This window comes from Oncorhynchus gorbuscha, linkage group LG21, assembly GCF_021184085.1.
Source record: "Oncorhynchus gorbuscha isolate QuinsamMale2020 ecotype Even-year linkage group LG21, OgorEven_v1.0, whole genome shotgun sequence".
In the NCBI taxonomy this organism is placed as follows: domain Eukaryota; kingdom Metazoa; phylum Chordata; class Actinopteri; order Salmoniformes; family Salmonidae; genus Oncorhynchus; species Oncorhynchus gorbuscha.
In genome coordinates this window covers 48,347,022-48,365,165 of record NC_060193.1, presented here as the reverse complement: position 1 = coordinate 48,365,165, position 18,144 = coordinate 48,347,022, and the positions used below count along the sequence as shown (strand labels likewise).

The 18,144-nt window shown below is 42.2% G+C and overlaps 1 protein-coding gene across 1 annotated transcript in view; it reads right to left on the bottom strand.

The window, feature by feature from the left end:
• The window catches only part of LOC124008279 (inactive dipeptidyl peptidase 10-like), a 63,755-nt gene extending 52,226 nt beyond the window's left edge, over window positions 1-11,529 (bottom strand). Inside the window, exon 1 of the mRNA XM_046319430.1 lies at window positions 11,287-11,529. Within this exon, the coding sequence (XP_046175386.1) occupies window positions 11,287-11,343 (57 nt within the window). The 5' untranslated portion in view covers window positions 11,344-11,529. The remainder of the gene's footprint in view (window positions 1-11,286) is intronic.
• Between the last annotated feature and the right edge of the window lie 6,615 nt (window positions 11,530-18,144).

Sequence of the window (18,144 nt, the reverse complement as noted above, 5' to 3'; positions counted from 1 at the left end):
GGTGGCTGGGATCTTTGACAATTTTTAGGGCCTTCCTCTGACACCGCCTGTTGTAGAGGTCCTGGATGGCAGGCAGCTTAGCCCCAGTGATGTATTGGGCCGTACGCACTACCCTCTGAAGTGCCTTGCGGTCGGAGGCCGAGCAATTGCCTTAACTTGCTCTCGATGTTGCAGCTGTAGAACCTTTTGAGGATCTCAGGACGCATGCCAAATCTTTTTAGTTTCCTGAGGGGGAAATGCTTTGTCCTGCCCTCTTCACGACTGTCTTGGTGTGTTTGGACCATTCTAGTTTGTTGTTGATGTGGACACCAAGGAATTTGAAGCTCTCAACCTGCTCCACTACAGCCCCGTCGATGTGAATGGGGACGTGCTCGGTGTTACTTTTCCTGTAATACATAATCATCTCCTTAGTCTTGGTTACGTTGAGGGACAGGTTGTTATTCTGGCACCACCCAGCCAAGTATCTGACCCCCTCCCTATAGGCTGTCTCGTCATTGTCGGTGATCAGGCCTACCACTGTTGTGTTGTCTGCAAACTTAATGATGGTGTTGGACTCGTGCCTGGACATGCAGTCATGGGTGAACAGGGAGTACAGGAGGGGACTGAGCACGCACCCCTGGGGACCTCCAGTGTTGAGGATCAGTGTGGCAGATGTGTTGCTACCTACCCTCACCACCTGGGGGCGACCCGTCAGGAAGTCCAGGATCCAGTTGCAGAGGGAGGTGTTTATTCCCAGGATATTTCCTTAGTGATGAGCTTTGAGGGTACTATGGTGTTGAACGCTGAGCTGTAGTCAATGAATAGCATTCTCACATAGGTGTTCCTTTTGTCCAGGTGGGAAAGGGCAGTGTGGAGTGCAATAGAGATAGCATCATCTGTGGATCTGTTTGGGAGGTATGCAAATTGGAGTGGGTCTAGGGTTTCTGGGATAATGGTGTTGATGTGAGCCATTACCAGCCTTTCAAAGCACTTCATGGCTACAGACGTGTGTTTTTTCACTCTCAACAGTTTCCTTTGTGTATCATAAGCGGTCCACCACCCAAAGGACATCCAGCCAATTTGACACAACTGTAAGAAGTATTGGAGTCAACACGGGCAAGCATCCCTGTGGAACACCTTCGACACCATGTAGAGTCCATGCCCCAATGAATTTAGGGTGTTCTGAGGGCTAAAGGGGGTGCAACTCAATGCCCCTAATGTTTTGTACACTCAGTGTACATACTGAGTAGATTAAACAAACTTGTGAGCAGGGTGTTAATCTGTGAACTTGAAATCACGTTACATCATCCGAATTACATCCTTTCTCATTTTGAGAAATGTCTTTGTTACCAAAGTGTCAACACTCAAACAAACACAAATTAGTTGCTGCCATTCTTTCAGTAAATCAAGCCCAAATAATACATTATTTGGTCACATCTACCCTCCAAAACCTACTGTAGTCCACATTAGCATTTCTAGAGCAGAATTCTTGACAAGAATTCACACCATAAATCATGCATTTAAATGAGGTGATTACAACTTGCCTGTCACCCTCAGAGACAGCTTGTCTGCATAGAGTTAAACACTTCCTTGGGCAAATCCTAATACCACAGTGCTTTTGAGGATCATAGTTTTCCTTCTAGTTTTATTTGTCACATGCACAAGCACAGTGAAATGCTTAACTTGTAAGCTCTACCACACAGTACAGTATTCATTATAAAAATATATATACATATATACATACACACACTACCGTTCAAAAGTTTGTGGTCACTGTGGTCACTTCAATGGACCACTTTATGGCTCTACATACAGAGGCCCATTATCAGCATCCATCACACCTGTTTTCCAATGGCACGTTGTGTTAGCTAATCCAAGTTTATCATTTTAAAAGGCTAATTTATCATTAGAAAACCCTTTTGCAGTTCTGTTAGCAAAGTTGAAAACTGTTGTCCTGATTAAAGAAGCAATAAAACGGGCCTTCTTTAGACTATTTGAGTATCTGGAGCATCAGTATTTGAGGGTTCGATTACAGGCTCAAAATGGCCAGAAACAAAGAACTTTCTTCTGAAACTCGTCAGTCTATTCTTGTTCTGAGAAATTAAGGCTATTCCATGCGAGAAATTGCCATGAAACGGAAGATCTCGTACAATGCTGTGTACTACTCTCTTCAAAGAACAGCGCAAATTGTCTCTAACCAGAATAGAAAGGGGAGTGGGAGGCCCCGGTGCACAAGTGAGCAAGAGGAAATGTACATTAGAGTGTCTAGTATGAGAAACAGACGCCTCACAAGTCCTCAACTGGCAGCTTCATTTAATGGTACTCACAAAACACCAGTCTCAAAGTCAACAGTGAAGAGGCAACTCCGGGATGCTAGACGAAAAAATAGCTTCTTTTTTTTATACAAGGACGTTAGGGAGGGCTTGGCCGGTAGGGATATCCTTGTCTCATCGCGCACCAGCGATTCCTGTGGTGGGCCAGGCGCAGTGCGCTCTAATCAAGGTTGCCAGGTGCACGGTGACTCCTCCGACACATTGGTGCGGCTGGCTCCCAGGTTGGATGCGCGCTGTGTTAAGAAGCAGTGAGGCAAGGTTGGGTTGTGTATCAGAGGATGCATGACTTTCAACCTTCGTCCTTAGCATTTTGTAGCGATGAGACAAGATAGTAGCTCCTAAACAATTGGATACCACAAAATTGGGGAGAAAACGGGGTAAAATTTTAAAATATATATTTTAAAAAATTCAAACCGTTTCTAAGTGACCCCAAACTTTCGAATGGTACTGTATACAGTGGGGAGAACAAGTATTTGATACACTGGTTTTCCTACTTACAAAGCATGTAGAGGTCTGTAATTTTTATCATAGGTACACTTCAACTGTGAGAGCCGCAATCTAAAACAAAAATCCAGAAAATCACATTGTATGATTTTAAAGTAATTAATTAGCATTTTATTGCATGACATAAGTATTTGATCACCTACCAACCAGTAAGAATTCCGGCTCTCACAGACCAGTTATTTATTTTTTAAGAAGCCCTCCTGTTTTCCACTCATTACCTGTATTAACTGCACCTGTTTGAACTCATTACCTGTATAAAAGACACCTGTCCACACACTCAATCAAACAGACTCCAACCTCTCCACAATGGCCAAGACCAGAGAGCTGTGTAAGGACATCAGTGCTGCCTGTGCCATTAAACCCCTTCAACTCATCCAGAACGCCGCAGCCCGTCTGGTGTTCAACCTTCCCAAGTTCTCTCACGTCACCCCGCTCCTCCGCACTGGCTTCCAGTTGAAGGCGCATCCGCTACAAGACCATGGTGCTTGCCTACGGAGCTGTGAGGGGAACACCTCAGTACCTCCAGGCTCTGACAGGCCCTACACCCAAACAAGGGCACTGCGTTCATCCACCTCTGGCCTGCTCGCCTCCCTACCACTGAGGAAGTACAGCTTCAGCCCAGTCAAAACTGAATGAACAAACTCCTCACGGCCAGGACAAGTCAATCACCACCTTCCGGAGACACCTGAAACCCCACCTCTTTAAGGAATACCTAGGATAGGTTAAGTAATCCCTCTCAATAAGTTTTAGATGCACTATTGTCAAACTGTCCCACTGGAAAAGGTGAATGCACCAATTTGTAAGTCAAAGAGCGTGCTAAATGACTTAAATGTAAAATGTAAATAAAATTGTAGACCTGCACAAGGCTCACAGGACAATAGGCAAGCAGTCAACAACTTTTGGGGCTGAAAAAGTCCAAAATGACGGTCAATCACCCTCGATCTCATGCAAGATCTCACCTCGTGGGGCATCAATGATCATGAGGAAGGTGAGGGATCAGCCCAGAACTACATGGCAGGACCTGGTCAATGACCTGAAGAGAGCTGGGACCACAGTCTCAAAGAAAACCATTAGTAACACACTACGCCGCCATGGATTAAAATCCTGCAGCGCACGCAAGGTCCCCCTGCTCAAGCCAGCGCATGTCCAGGCCTGTCGAAGGTTTGCCAATAACCATCTGGATGATCCAGAGGAGGAATGGGAGAAGGTCATGTGGTCTGACGAGACAAAAATATAGCTTTTTTGTCTAAACTCCACTCGTTGTGTTTGGAGGAAGAAGAAGGATGAGTACAACCTCAAGAACACCATCCCAACTGTGAAGCATGGAGGTGGAAACATAATTCTTTGGGGATGCTTTTCTGCAAAGGGGACAGGACGACTGCACCGTATTGAGGGGAGGATGGATGGGGTCATGTAGCGTGAGATCTTGGCCAACAACCTCCTTCCCTCAGTAAGAGCATTGAAGATGTGTCATGGCTGGTTCTTCCAGCATGACAATGACCTCGAAACACACAGCCAGGACAACTAAGGAGTGGCTCCGTAAGAAGCATCTCAAGGTCCTGGAGTGGCCTAGCCAGTCTCCAGACCTGAACCCAATAGAAAATCTTTGGAGGGAGCTGAAAGTCCGTATTGCCCCGAATCCTGAAGGATCTGGAGAAGGTCTGTATGGAGGAGTGGGCCAAAATCCCTGCTGCAGTGTGTGCAAACCTGGTCAAGAACTACAGGAAACGTATGATCTCTGTAATTGCAAAGAAAGGTTTCTGTACCAAATATTAAGTTCTGCTTTTCTGATGTATCAAATACTTATGTCATGCAATAAAATTCTAATTAATTACTTAAAAATCATACAATGTGATTTTCTGGATTTTTGTTTTAGATTACGTCTCTCACAGTTGAAGTGTACATATGATGAAAATTACAGACCTCTACATGCTTTGTAAGTATGAAAACCTGCAAAATCAGCAGTGTATCAAATACTTGTTCTCCCCACTGTATGTATATACAAAGAAAACACACGAGAAATAAGAAATAAGAGGGGAAGCTACATGTGGGGTCAGTGCCAGTACCAAATTTACAATGTGCAGAGATACTTGAGAATTGAGGTAAATATGTACTATTTGTGGAACAATCTTCAAAATGTTCTTAAATTTGTTGTTTGAAGGGTACTATGGTGTAGTCAATGAACAGAATTCTCACATAGATATCCCTCTTTTCCGGGTGGGAGAGGGCAGAGTGGAGTGCAAATTCTGGCGGTATGCAAATTGGAGTGGGTCCAGGATGTCTGGGATGAGAGAGTTGATGTGTAATGATCAGCCTTTCAAAGCACTTACAGATGTGAGTGCTACAGGGTCATCGTGGCAGGATGCCTTCAAGTTTTTGGGAACAGGAATGATGCTAGTCAGCTTGAAACGTGGGGATTACAGACTTGGAAAAGGAGAGTTTGGAATTGTCTGTGAAGACTGCCAGCTGGTCTGCACATGCCCTGAGGACATGCCCTGAGGACATGCCCTGAGGACATGCCCTGAGGACATGCCCTGAGGACATGCCCTGAGGACATGCCCTGAGGACATGCCCTGAGGACATGCCCTGGAATGTTGTCTGGCCCAGGCCCTGTTTAAAAACCTGACAAATGTCAGCCTCAGAGAGAAAGCTCTTATGTCCCTATACCCCTTCCAATATCACAGATGTAAATGTACAGTATATCTGTGGCAAATATGTTCTATATAATTCAGAGGTGAAGATAAACCAAATAAAACATATATATCTATATATACATACAGTTGAAGTTGGAAGGTTACATACACTTCAACTAAATAGATTTAAACTCAATTTTTCACAATTCCTGACATTTATTCATCTTCGTAAAAATTCCCTGTCTTAGGTCAGTGAGGATACCCACTTGATTTTAAGAATGTGAAATGTCAGAATAATCGTAGAGAGAATGATTTATTTCAGCTTTTATTTCTTTCATCACATTCCTAGTGGGTCTGAAGTTTACATACACTCAATTAGTATTTGGTAGCATTGCCTTTGAATTGTTTAACTTGGGTCAAACGTTTCGGGTAGCCTTCCACAAGCTTCCCACAATAAGTTGCGTGAATTTTACCTCAATCCTCCTGACAGAGCTGGTGCAACTGAGTCAGGTTTGTAGGCCTCCTTGCTCGCACACGCTTTTTCAGTTCTGCCCAGAATTTATTTTATAGGACTGAGGTCAGGGCTTTGTGATGGCCACTCCAATACCTTGACTTTGTTGTCTTTAAGCCATTTTGCCTCAACTTTGGAAGTATGCTTGGGGTCATTGTACATTTGGAAGACCCATTTGCGACCAAGCTTTGTCTTCCTGACTGATGTCTTGATATGTTGCTTCAATATACACACATCATTTTCCTGCCTCATGATGTCATTCATTTTGTGAAGTGCACCAGTCCCTCCTGCAGCAAAGCACCCCCACAACATGATGCTGCCACCCCGTGCTTTACGGTTGGGATGGTGTTCTTTGGCTTGCAAGCCTCCCCTTTTTCCTCCAAACATGACGATGGTCATTATGGCCAAACATTTCTATTTTTGTTTCATCAGACCAGAGGACATTTTTCCAAAAAGTACAATCTTTGTCCCCATGTGCAGTTGCAAACCGTAGTCTGGCTTTTTTAATGGTGGTTTTGGAGCAGCGGCTTCTTCCTTGCTGAGCGTCCTTTCAGGTTATTTATTTTTTTAAATGTTTTATTTATTTTACAAAGCAAGTCAGTTAAGAACAAAATTCTTATTTTCAATGATGGCTGAGGAACAGTGGGTTAACTGCCTTGTTCACGGGCAGAATAACAGATTTTTACCTTGTCAGCTCGGGGATATGATCTTGCAACCTTTCGGTTACAAGTCCAATGCTCTAACTACTAGGCTACCTTACGCCATGTTGATATAAGACTCGTTTTACTGTGTATATAGATCTCTTTTTTTACCTGTTTCCTCCATCATCAAGGTTCTTTGATGTTGTTCTGGGATTGATTTGCACCTTTCGCACCAAAGTATGTTCATCTCTAGGAGACAGAATGTGTCTCCATCCTGACCCCTCCTGTCTCAGCCTCCAGTATTTATGCTGCAGTAGTTTATGTGTCGGGGGGCTAGGGTCAGTTTGTTATATCTGGAGTACTTCTCCTGACCTATTCGGTGTCCTGTGTGAATCTAAGTGTGCGTTCTCTAATTCTCTTCTTTTCTCTTTCTTTCTCTCTCTTGGAGGACCTGAGCCCTAGGACCATGCCCCCGGACTACCTGACATGATGACTCCTTGCTGTCCCCAGTCCACCTGGCCGTGCTGCTGCTCCAGTTTCAACTGACCTGAGCCCTAGGACCATGCCCCAGGACTACCTGACATGATGACTCCTTGCTGTCCCCAGTCTACCTGGCCGTGCTGCTGCTCCAGTTTCAACTGACCTGAGCCCTAGGACCATGCCCCAGGACTACCTGACATGATGACTCCTTGCTGTCCCCAGTCCACCTGGCCGTGCTGCTGCTCCAGTTTCAACTGACCTGAGCCCTAGGACCATGCCCCAGGACTACCTGACATGATGACTCCTTGCTGTCCCCAGTCCACCTGGCCGTGCTGCTGCTCCAGTTTCAACTGTTCTGCCTTATTATTATTCGACCATGCTGGTCATTTATGAACATTTTAACATCTTGGCCATGTTCTGTTATAATCTCCACCCAGCACAGCCAGAAGAGGACTGGCCACCCCACATATGCTCTCTCTAATTCTCTCTTTCTTTCTCTCTCTTGGAGGACCTGAGCCCTAGGACCATGCCCCAGGACTACCTGACATGATGACTCCTTGCTGTCCCCAGTCCACCTGACCGTGCTGCTACTCCAGTTTCAACTGTTCTGCCTTATTATTATACGACCATGCTGGTAATTTATGAACATTTGAACATCTTGGCCATGTTCTGTTATAATCTCCACCCGGCACAGCCAGAAGAGGACTGGCCACCCCACATAGCCTGGTTCCTCTCTAGGTTTCTTCCTAGGTTTTGGCCTTTCTAGGGAGTTTTTCCTAGCCACCGTGCTTCTATGCCTGCATTGCTTGCTGTTTGGGGTTTTAGGCTGGGTTTCTGTACAGCACTTTGAGATATCAGCTGATGTACGAAGGGCTATATAAATACATTTGATTTGATTTTGATTTGATTTGATCCTGAGCGGTATGACGGCTGTGTGGTCCCATGGTCATTATAGTTGCGTACTATTGTTTGTACAGATGAATGTGGTACCTTCAGGCATTTGGAAATTGCTCCCAAGGATGAACCAGACTTGTGGACGTCTAAAATTATTTTCTGAGTTCTTGGCTGATTTCTTTTGATTTTCCTATGATGTCAAGCAAAGAGGCACTGAGTTTGAAGATAAGCCTTGAAATACATCCACAGGTACATCTCCAATTGACTCAAATTATGTAAATTATCCTATCAGAAGCTTCTAAAGCCATGACATCATTTTCTGGAATTTTCCAAGCTGTTTAAAGGCACAGTCAACTTAGTATATGTAAACTTCTGACCCACTGGAATTGTGAAACAGTGAATTATAAGTGAAATAATCTGTCTGTAAACAATTGTTGGAAAAATTACTTGTATCATGTACAAAGCAGATGTCCTAACCGACTTGCCAAAACTATAGTTTGTTAACCAGAAATTTGTGGAGTGATTGAAAATCAAGTTTTAATAACTCCAACCTAATTGTATGTAAACCTCCGACTTCAACTGTATATATTACCTTTGGTTAAGCCAATGAATTGTGTGCATTTCATTTTCATGGTAAGAAATGTTATTACTTGCCCAAACCTAACACTTGCCTTGAACACATGATGCAGCCTTCTATGTCTCTAGCAGTGGAGGCTCCTCAGGGGAGGAAGGAGAGGAGGATCCTCCTCAGTGAATTTCATAAAAATATAAATAGTGAAACATTAAAAAAGTTATCCCTTTTAGATAAAACTATACTAAACATTTTCAACACACTGTTTTGCAATGGAAGTCTGCATTAGCCTCAACAGCACTGTAAGGTAGCACCATGGTATAGCTGGAGGACAGCTAGTTTCCATCCTCCTCTGAGTACATTGACTTCAATACAAAATCTAGGAGGCTCGTGATTCTCACCCCCTTCCATAAACTTACACAGTAATTATGACAACTTCCAGAATATGTCCTCCTACCTATCAGAGCTCTTGCAGCATGAACTGACATATTGTCCACCCAATCAAAAGATCAGATAATTATTCTAGTACTGAAAGCATAAGCTACAGCTAGTTAGCACTGCAGTGCATACAATGTGGTGAGTAGTTTATTCAAAAAGAGAGAAAGACAATAGTTGAACAGTTTTGAACAGAGTAATTTCTTCAAAAAATGAAGGATAAGCAAGAGAGAGGGAGAGAAAGATAGAGAGAGGGCTATATTTTTTTTTTTCACTTTCACTTAGCTAGTGAATACAGATAGCTAGTTTAGCTTACTCAAACACCCGGCTCAAACAGAGAGTTACCTAGCTGTCTATGGCTATCCAACACTGGACCTCTTCCAAGTCAAGGTAAGCTGTTGGTTTTATAAATGTATTGCCACCGGGGCCCGCCGGTGTAACTGCTAAACTGCTAGCTAGCTGTACACTGTACTGCATGATTGTAGTGGGTTCACTAACGCGTTAGTTCAAGTATCTATGTTGACTTGACGTTAGCTGATATGGTGACAACCATGTTGGCTTTGTGTAGCCGTTAGTGTTTATGATATGAAGGTTTGACTTGAAAAGTTATTTTCGTGTGGTCACAGACAGCTGATGTGTTGTGCACTGAAGTCCACAAGTGAAGGGAGAAGGTGAGAGGAGGACGGCACGTAGATGCGAGAAGGAATTATGCAACCATTAAAGGTATCATGCTGTTTGTATGTCGCTGCTATGAAAGTGAACTGTGTTTGCGTGTGATCAGGGGTGTATTCATTCCGCCGATTCTTTCTTAAATGGAAGCAAACATAATGAAACTGGGATAAACATACCTGTAGTTGTCTAATAGAAATTCTCGTTTGCAACCGTTGGATTAATAGGTGACTTTTATCAATATATTCACCTCTATTTAATCTCAGATTCAAAAATGTTCATTAGCATCAGTAGACATCATGCAAGACTATAAATCGCTGCTGTACGTTATCTCTATCTGACACCTTTACCAAGAGGTATTGTGTCAATTTAAAACGTGCACAAGACAGTTCATAAAATTGTCTATTTAAAGTAATTTTGCCAATTTATTCATTACGAATATTTAGCTAACATTTGATAATTAATTCTAACCTTTGCCTCGATTCGTCATTCTTGTCTAGATCATGATATGTAGTTCTTTATAATAGCCACATTTGCAGATAATTAGTATTTCATTTTTGGGGGGGAAAATACAGGCAAATATATTGATAAAAGTCAGCTTGTCCTAGAGAGATTTACACAGTTATCAAAACATCATGCCAAGGTGAGCCTACACGAAACACAGCCCTTATTTTAAGTGTTTCTAAAATCACCTATGGGAAAAATGAATGGTGGAAAAATGATTGGAACCATTTCCCTGTTTAACCACTAGGTATTATGGGTATTATGACTGTGGTACTCTATGCTTACAACCTAGATCAGCCAGATGCAGGCAAGATGCAGGTGATATATTGAATGTGTCCACGTCTGTCATCTCGATTACTCAAATTTCTCTCGACCTGTGCACCTACATTGTAAACTTTCCTTCAAGGGATAGTTTGTAGCAACCTCATGATGGGTATAGGGAAAATTGGATTATCACGTACGTTACATTGAGCTGTGTGAATGGAATATGAATGACAGTCATCAAATATGCTGTAATAGAAAAAAGGCCATGCTCATAAAAAAATCCTTGTCCTCCCTCATCTTAAACAGCACCGACTGCCACTGAATCCATTGGATTGAATGTCTATGTTTTCAGACCATGCAATCACCGTTGTTGCTAAGAGACCAGTTGTGGTCCATTTATTTTTGGTATTTCGGATGTTGATAAAGATAATATCCCTTTAATGTGCAGCCACTATAATCATTTCATATGACAGGGTTTAATTGTTTGCGTGGTGTCTCGTGACAGATTTATAAATTACACACATAATATTGGGTTCTGGGTGCTTAGATTATTTGAACAACTAGTTTCTATAAAGGCAGAAGCTGCGCAGATACTCATTCATCTTTCAAGTCCAGAAGAGACAACTTTTAGCCTGAGCAACCCACCATTGTGATTGACAGTGATGGAAAAAAATGGAGCTTTGAATACGATTGTTTGCACACACCTGTTCAAACCATTGATCACAATCCCATTGTCATACAGGCAACATTGTAAGCCACAGGTGGCGATTAGGCTACTGCAGACTTTAGCCATAGGAAGAAATATGACATATATCTGAATGTATAAGTAGGTTGTGGACCTCATGCATTATAAAATAAACACACTTACCATGTCTTTAGATGATTGGCATGGTATTTGATGAGAGACGCAGGCTGTTTGATTCATCTTGGACACAGTTTCCTTTGACGGAGATAAAGATAAATTGATAAAGACAAATGAAATGTGGTCTAGAGTTTTCCAAGCTCAGGGTGCATGTTGCTATCAAATGTGTTCGGTGTCTAGAACACTTTGCAGTTACTGCATTCGATCTTTGTTGCCTCCTGGTGATGAGTTCTTCAGTCGCTGCTCCTCTCTCTCCCTCTGTGAAAAATATATCTGACACACCTCCTCCAAAGCAGACTCTGAATATGTTACTGGTTTTACTGGGTTTGCTTCATGTAGAGAAGGGATAGTAAAAATAAAACTAAGAGCTACAGCTGATTTTTCAAAAAAATATTAAGGTTATTCAGTCGTCAAGTGTTTTGTCGTTTTTGGTTCCTCTGAATTTCACAAGACTTGAAATGAAAGTTTTCGGTATGAAATATTTCATGGTTGAGACTAAAATACTGTTATGCACCTCTGAAATATTGTTCTGTTGCCTTCACTGATCTGCTTCGAGGACCACAATCTGAACATTGCAGTAGCCTAGTACATGTCTCACAACGTTTCACTCACATTCCTTGAAGAGCTACCCATTGCAGAAAATAAGACCTTGATTATAAAACATGTAGACTGAAGGATTTCTGGCATGCCTACACACTGCCTGAATATGTACATGGGGAGCTATCTTTAATATGCTCAGGCAGTTCCTAAAGGCATGTTGAGCCCCAGTCCCTTGTAATGCCCTCTTTCCAAATACATGTTGCATTTACTGAATGGTTGTCATCTACAAGTGGAAATGATGTTACTGTAAAATAAATCAACAGAGTATGTTTGGTTATCACATTCATGGGATGTGCATTGCACTTCCTGAGATGATCCCTGACTGCTGTACATTAAGTATACACTGATTGTACAAAACATTAAGAACACCTTCCTAATATTTGAGTTGCAGCCCCCTTTTGTCCCTCAGAACAGTCTCAATTCGTCGAGGCATGGACTCTAACAAAGTGTCGAAAGCGTTCCACACGGATGCTGGTCCATGTTGTCTCCAACGCCTCCCACAGTTGTGTCAAGTTGTCTGGATGTCCTTTGGGTGGGGGACCATTCTTGATAAAACACGGGAAACTGTTGAGTGTGAAGATTCCAGCAGCGTTACCGTTCTTGACACACACTGATTGAAGTGGTTTTAACAGGTGACACCTGGATTGACCTGGTAAATCTATGTCATAGAAAGAGCAGGTGTTCCTAATGTTTTGTACACTTAGTGTACATATTTAAGGACAACCCATTGGGCATCAGTTAAATGTCTAGTTTTGATTTACATTTGGCTGAGTTGTCAACTGACATGAAGTCAACGTGAATTCAACATTTCGTTAGAGTTTGCTTTAAAGTTGGGTACAAAATTCCCTGATGTTGGTGGCTTTTTGCAAATCCAATCTGTTTTCCACATTGATTCAACGTCATCGCAATTTTTGTTTATTGTTGATGTGACGTGGAAACAGCGTTGATTCAACCTGTTTTTGCAGAGTGGGAAATTAATCATTGCCAAGCCTCTTCCATTCTTATGTAACTAACAATACCGCTGCTGTATCAATGAGCTATTATGCATACCATCATGATGAAAAATAACCAATACCTCAAAGTCATGCAGCTGGGGGAAGTAATATTAATGCATGTAAATACTATTCATATGACTATTTATTCACAGTTCAGACAGCACAATTATGTAAAAAATATATATAAGTATACCAGTAGGTTTTCACGTTGTAGCACTTCCATTTAATATTTCATTCATCGGCAACATTAATAATTGCCACATTGATCCTAATATTTCCCTCTTTTTTTCACACTGAGGTGAATTTTTATTATGAAGAGACACACATGGAGAGGAGGCAGTGTGTCAACAGAGTGGGCTGAAGCTGAGAGAGGACTCAGAGGATGAATACTGGCATAATTATAGAGAATACATGTTGATCTCCAAATAGCAGCAGTGCAAAAACCACTCTCCTCAAACCAACACTGACACTTACATTACAGTACCAAATGTATGGTGACACCTGCTCGTCGAACATCTAATTTCAAAACCATGGGCATTAATATGGAGTTGGTCCCCATTTGCTTTTATAGCAGCCTCAACTCCCATGGCAAGGCTTTCCACTAGATGTTAGAACATTGTTGCAGGCACATGCTCCCATTCAGCCAAAAGAGTATTAGTGATGTCGGGCACTGATGTTTGGCAATTAGGCCTGGCTCGCAGTCGGCGTTCCAATTCACCCCAAAGGGATTCGATGGGGTTGAGGTCAGGGCTCTGTGCAGGCCAGTCGAGTTCTTCCACACTGATCTCGACAAACCATTTCTGTACGGACCTCGCTTTGTGCACGGGGGCATTGTCATGCTGAAACAGGAAAGGGCCTTTCCCAAACTGTTGGCTGAAGTTTAAAGCACAGAACCGTCTAGAATGTCATTGTATGCTGTAGCATTATGATTTCGCTTCACTGAACTAGCCCTAACCATAAAAAACAGCCCCAGACCATTATTCCTCCTCCACCAAACTTTACAGTTGACACTGTGCACTCGGGCAGGTAGCATTCTCTTGGCATCCGCCAAACCCAGATACGTCCATCGGACTGCCAGATGGTGAAACATGATTCATCACTCCAGAGAACGCTTGGCATTGCGCATGGTGATCTTAGGCTTGCTCAACCATGGAAACCCAGTTCACGAAGCTACCGCCAAACAGTTCTTGTCCTGAAGTTGCTTCCAGAGGCAGTTTGGAACTCGGTAGTGAGTGTTGCAACCAAGGACAGATGATTTTTAAGTGAGCGGTCCCGTTCTGTGAGTTTGTGTGGCTTACCACTTCGCGGCTGAGCCGTTGTTGCTCTTAGATGTTTCCACTTCATTGTGTTCATTGTCCATAGCTTCTGCCTACTCATACCATTACCCCACCGCCACCATAGGGCACTCTGTTCCCAACGTTGACATCAGCAAACCGCTCGCCCACACGACGCCACCTGGTCTGAAGTTGTGAGGCCGGTTGGACGTACTGCCAACTTTTCTACAACGTTGGAGATGGCTTATGGTAGAGATATTAACATAGCATTCTCTGGCAACTGCTCTGGTGGACATTCCTGCAGTCAGCATGCCAATTGCACACTCCCTCAAAACTTGAGACATCTGTGACATTCTGTTGTGTGGCAAAACTGCACATTTTAGAGTGGCCTTTTATTGTCCCCAGAACAAGGTGCACCTGTGCAATGATCATGCTGCTTAATCAGCTTCTTGATATGCCACACCCGTCAGGTGGATGGATCATCTTTACAAAGGAGAAATGCTCACTAACAGGGATGTAAACAAATTTGTGCACAAAATTTGAGCAAAATAATCTGGGTCCTTATAGACTCATGAAACATGGGACCAAAACGTTACATGTTGCGTATATAATTTTGTTCAGTATATATTTAGGAACAAACATTAAAATTACAAAAGCAGTGCACTGGACTTTTACTCGTCCTGTAGCTTTGAATATTACACTTTATATACATCACAGAAGACTGAAATATTAACAAAAAAAATTGACACAGAAATACTGGATTTTTCATAGTTTTATTTAATTTATAATCCTTGTTAATTATGAAATGTATTAATAGCATTCCACCCATGAGGCCAAAGTGGACGCTTTAGGTCATTTAATTCAGGAAAGGGGTACTCATTGCAGTCTAACATTCTAAATCCCAGCACCTAAATCTTCATGGTCTTTGATGATATGGTTATGATAATATTTGAGTAGGCAGAGTTTTTGACAAATACACTATGGGAGTTTACATTCCATTCCATTCCATTTTGCATGCATCTATCACAGAGAAAATACGCTTATTCAATGTAGAGGCATACACACTACACCCTTTTTGCTTTTTAGGAGGCTGCTCAGGAAGATGTGGGTGTCTGTGTGGGTGGGCGGTAAATCACAAGTCCATCCAATTGGAAAGGACTGGTAACTAAGACAAATTACTGGCATAAATTCTACACAGGTTTTGTGATTTGAATGATACAGTTCAGTTGAAATTACACAGTACACAGAATGTCAGTAGGTGTTTGAAAAATATATTTTAGTCTGCATTCAGATGAATATAGGATAACTTACCTTCTATTTGGTTTAATCGGTTGCATGTAGGCCTATTTATGCTGCAATTCAGCTTTTAGCTCCAAATGTGTACTATTCAAATAAAACCTGTATATATAATTCACTCAAGACAGTCATGTTAAGTACTTTGATTGACTTTATCACAGATCATGATACATTAGTAAAGCACAGAGCAATGAACCCTTCCGTAATGTTCAGAAGAAAACACATCTCCAAACATTTAGGGTGAACACCCACTAACAATACCATGCCAAACTGAAAAGCCTTTCAAAAAAGAAGACAATTAAAAACTTGCCAAAGCTGTATCCTGATTCTATTGAATGTGTGCACCCATTTATTTACATTCAAGATGACAGGCAGTGAAGGGTAGACAAAATACAATTTTGACAAGGATCAATTCCTGAACAATTTGAACAAAAAAGGGTTTGAGAAGGCCCTTTTACGTCTTTATACTGTATCGTGTCTTCCTTCACCACCACAGATTGCTCTTGGACAAACCTCGGAGGAACGCCAGAGAGATAAAGGACTAGTGGACCATGTGAAGTCGTCTGGACGATTAAACCAGGACCTGGTAAGAACAATCAAACATTTGGATAAGCGATTCAATTGGATAGCCGTCACCCACCAAGTAAGACAGAAAAGAATCATCAACCAACAGGTCAAAGTTGCGATTCTCACCTGATGACTTCAGGACAGGCCGAACAGTCTGATGGTGGACTGATCGACTTCATTAGGCTTCAGTGCGCTATTGAATCTACAGTCATTGGGGGAATGATAATAGCAAGTAGAAGTAATCAACATTTTAAAATGAATATGTTTGGTAGACAGTTTCATTATTTGACCTCCCCACAGTTCTTTGAAAGAGGAAGTGTAAACTCTAACATAGTCTTTTAGAAAAGTATCTTGGCAGCATAGAGAAAATATTGCTGTAGTAATGCACATTTTCTGCAATTCTAGAAAATGTTTCATTGATCTGAGAGAAGATTTTGCAGTTCAATATATATATTTTATGTGTGCTTTCTATCTGGTTTTGGTAATTTAAGTTGACACTGAAAATGTTTTTCTATCCTGAAAATTACCACTTAGACGGCCCGCCCCCTAAAACAAATATACTGTAATGAGCTCCAATGACTGTAATTTTCTCCATATTAAAGGGATAGTTCGAGATTTTGGTAATGAAGCCATTTACAGTATCTATTTCCCTGGTCCTGTAGACTACAGTCATTGCTCTAATGCTAGTTAGCATTGGCTCGTGAAACTACCTGTAACTTCCTTCAGACTGGACGCAAAGACGTACACATTTGATCCACAAAATAAAACTGAAAAAATATTTTTCAACCCAAAACAATTTGCAGACCACCCACAGTACCAACGCGGACCCCGGTTTGAAAACCCCTGACATAGAAAATGAACGTGGTGAGACTGACAGCTTCTCTGAGCCAGGCGAATTCATTCATCAGAATCATTATAATGAATGTGGCTATTCAAACAAAGGTCAAACAAACAAAAATGCACGTAGTTTTCTGTCATTTCAGCTGCTTGATGTGATTGTGTGCCAGCCTTAGTTGTCTAGCTAGCAAAGGAAAAGCAGCTAGCCTGCATAAAATATTTTTTTTGTCTTCTTAGAACTCCTTATGTCCTTATGGATAGCAACCGTGCCAGTAGAATTGACGACCAGCCGTTTGGCTAGCAATTTCAGAATCTCAGAACAAATTATTTGCTTTTGCCCGGACTATATCATATGGTGGAAGGATGAAATCAAACTGAATATGCTCATTTAAATAACGTTTTTAATGAAAACATGTCGTTAATCTCCTCTCACGTGATGGTGACTATACACGTCGTCAGCTTGGAGAGAGAGAAGCTCTCAGGATTGCCACGTTACAATTAAATGTTAGTCATTTAGCAGACGCTCTTATCCAGATGCATATATTTTCGTACGGGTCCCCTGTTGAGAAACAAGCCAACAACCCTGGAGTTGCAAGCACCATGCTCTACCAAGTGAGCCACACAACATTACTGGCTTGAGCCGCAGCTTTGGCGTTGAGGACGACAGTCTTCTCGACCAGCTGGGCTGTGACTGTCCTTCTGGGACGGTAGCAAGGCCTTCTTGTTAAACCCGGGAGCAAATCAAATGGTATGTGTCACATGCTTCGTAAACAACAGGTGTAGACTAACAGTGAAATGCTTACTTTATCGGGCCCCTCCCAACAATACAGAAAAAATAATAGAAAGTTAAAAACAAAAGGAATAAATACACCATTAGTCATGATAAATGACCTATATACAGTACCAGTACAGAGTCTTTGTGCAGCGGTACGAGGTAATTGAGTTCGATATGTACATACAGTGCTTTTGGAAAGTATTCAGACCTCTTGACTTTTACCAGCAGAGAGAATCTATGACTTGGGTTTCTGGAATCTTTGACCATTTTTAGGACCGTCCTCTGACACCGCCTGGTTTAGTGGTCCGGGAAGGCAGGGAGCTCAGCCTCAGTGATGTACTGGGCCGTACGCACTACCCTCTGTGGCGGCTTGCGGTCAAAAGCCAAGTAGCTGCCATTCCAAGCGGTGATGCAGCCAGTCAAGATGCTCTCGATGGTGCAGCTGTAGACATTTTTGAGGATCTGAGGACCCATGACATATCTTTTCAGTCTCCTGAGGGGGAAAAAGCATCATCCTGCC